The sequence below is a fragment of the Elephantulus edwardii genome, unplaced genomic scaffold, assembly GCF_000299155.1.
Source record: "Elephantulus edwardii isolate Elephantulus edwardi_28Jun2011 unplaced genomic scaffold, EleEdw1.0 scaffold00279, whole genome shotgun sequence".
NCBI lineage: Eukaryota > Metazoa > Chordata > Mammalia > Macroscelidea > Macroscelididae > Elephantulus > Elephantulus edwardii.
The window spans coordinates 1,137,838-1,140,043 of record NW_006400029.1 but is presented as its reverse complement, the minus strand read 5'-3'; the positions used below and the strand labels follow the sequence as shown (position 1 = coordinate 1,140,043).

At 37.1% G+C, this 2,206-nt stretch overlaps 1 protein-coding gene across 1 annotated transcript in view; it reads left to right on the top strand.

The window, feature by feature from the left end:
- Positions 1 to 2,206, top strand: part of LOC102847298 (disintegrin and metalloproteinase domain-containing protein 5-like) — a 106,070-nt gene that overhangs the window by 97,348 nt on the left and 6,516 nt on the right. Inside the window, exon 8 of the mRNA XM_006900305.1 lies at positions 1,850 to 1,936. Coding sequence (XP_006900367.1) covers positions 1,850 to 1,936 — 87 coding nt within the window. The remainder of the gene's footprint in view (positions 1 to 1,849; positions 1,937 to 2,206) is intronic.

Sequence of the window (2,206 nt, the reverse complement as noted above, 5' to 3'; positions counted from 1 at the left end):
CTCTTTGTTTCTCCCTGGCAGCTCTCAGAATTCTCTCTTATCTCTGGTTCTGGCAAATATGAGTATAATATGCCTTGCTGTTTTTCTTTTAGTGTCTATTCTGTATGGTGTTTGTTCAGCTTCTTGAATATGTATTCTCTCTTCATTATGCCTGGGACATTTCCTTCTAGTAATTCTTCCACAACTTTTTGGTGCCTTTACTTCCTTCTTTCTATTCTGAGATTCCAATGATACCCATGTTATTTCTCTTGATGGTGTTCCACATTATTCTTAGGTTTTCTTCTTTTTACTTTCTTTTTGATTGTGCTTTTTGCTCTAGCAGATCAATGATGACAATTCTATCTTCTATTTCACTGGTTATGTATCCATCTCAACTCTGATCTTGTGTCCCTCCATCATGTTGACAGCATCTGAAACATTGTACTTCATGTTCTGTATTGTGGGTTTTTTGTTTTTCTAGAGCCTCTAATGCCACATTTGTTTTATATGCATTTTTTTAAGCTCCTCCTAGTTTTTGCTTGCAGTGTCCTGTATTCTTGCAGTTTGTCTTTCACCCATTGAAAATATTCACTCATTGTTCCTTTAAATTCTATATCAGAAAGTTCCGTTAGACTTTCTGACTTCAGGAAATCAATTGATACTGTGTCACCTTTTGTGAGTGACTTCTTACTTTGTGCTTGTGTAAGGTAGCCTATTTCTTATGTGACATTGCTGTGGTAGAGTTTTTTTTATACTTGACATGATGATAGAGTCTTGATATGAAGTCACTGCTCTAATGTTTCTCTCTGAACTTCTGACCCTATTGGGAGATTCATTTCAGGATCTGTGAGAGCAGCTTCTTGTTGCAGCTAAGTCAGATCAAGCGCTTTGGATTATAGGCAAATTGGGTGTGTCAGAGGCAATGTGATTGGCACAGGGTAGAACAGGGTTTAGGGCTATTGTACATAGGGTTGCTATGAGTCAAAAACGACTCAACAGCACATAACAACAACAGTTTACTTGACTGGGAGGTGCAAGTATGGGCAGTATGCACACTGGGAAGACATTGGGGTGGGGTAGGCACTCACAGAGACCTCACTCAGATTCCAGCTGTCCAGGTGGGCTCACCAGGTGTCCACACTCAAATTCCAGCTGTCCAGAAACTCTCCCCAAGCAAAAATCAGGGTCTGACAGGCCTCTGAGTCCAGCAGGGCTTGAGAAAACTTAGTCAAATTCCCACTGTCCTGTTTTCTCCTGGTGAGTGGTTCTCACTGCAGCTTGGCTGGCTGCTCCCACCATGACTCAGCCTCTGGAACCCATGGTTTGCTTCTCCATTGGCTCCCAAACTACTTATTTTAATAATAGCTCTCACTCAAATTCCTACTTTCCTGCTCACTCTCTACACATCACTCTTTTATTTCATATAATTTATATCCCAGTTATTAGTGGAGATTTATCTTTTTTTTAAGTGCCTTCTAATATAAAGGACTTCACTTTTGTTTCTGTAACAATGTTAGTTCATAAATTAATGGCCAATCCTGCTTCTTAGTCTGTCTTATTCTGAAAGCTCTGCTAAAATGTTTTCACTATGGTAACCCTGCTCATATTTGAAATAACAACTTCCATCATCACAGCAAATACGTACTCACATAGTTACATGTCAGTTTAGCATTGTTGATTTTACTCATTTAGAGAATACATAGCCCAAGATAATAGTTTATTTCTCCTTTATTTCAACTAGTCACAGTAATTCTCATAATTACCATTTCTGAATAATATGACATTTGTGGTTTTCTTGATTATTTGCAGTGTATTATCTGTGTGCACAATTTGATTGTTTGACTGACTTTACTTTCACTTTTTCTTTTAGTTTTGTAACAGATTTAATTGTAAAGAAATTCGTTTCTTTCTTAATTATGATCAATGCAGATCCAGTGTACATTGCCACAAGAGAGGAGTAAGTAACTGCTATTTTCCTTTTAAGCAGCATGATCTTAGTAATATTGTTTGATAAAGAAAATTTTAAAACTATCTTAATGATAAACTTTTTTTAAAAAACAATTTGTCTCTTATTGAGTGTCTGTTAGCAATATTTAAGCTCTGGAACATAGTCTATGGAGATTTTCACTGTTAATTCAAGGGTAAATTTTTTTTTACTGAAGATTATCCAAAAACGACTGGAACAGCACATCAACAGAGAACTACCAGAAGTCCAGGCTGGGTTCAG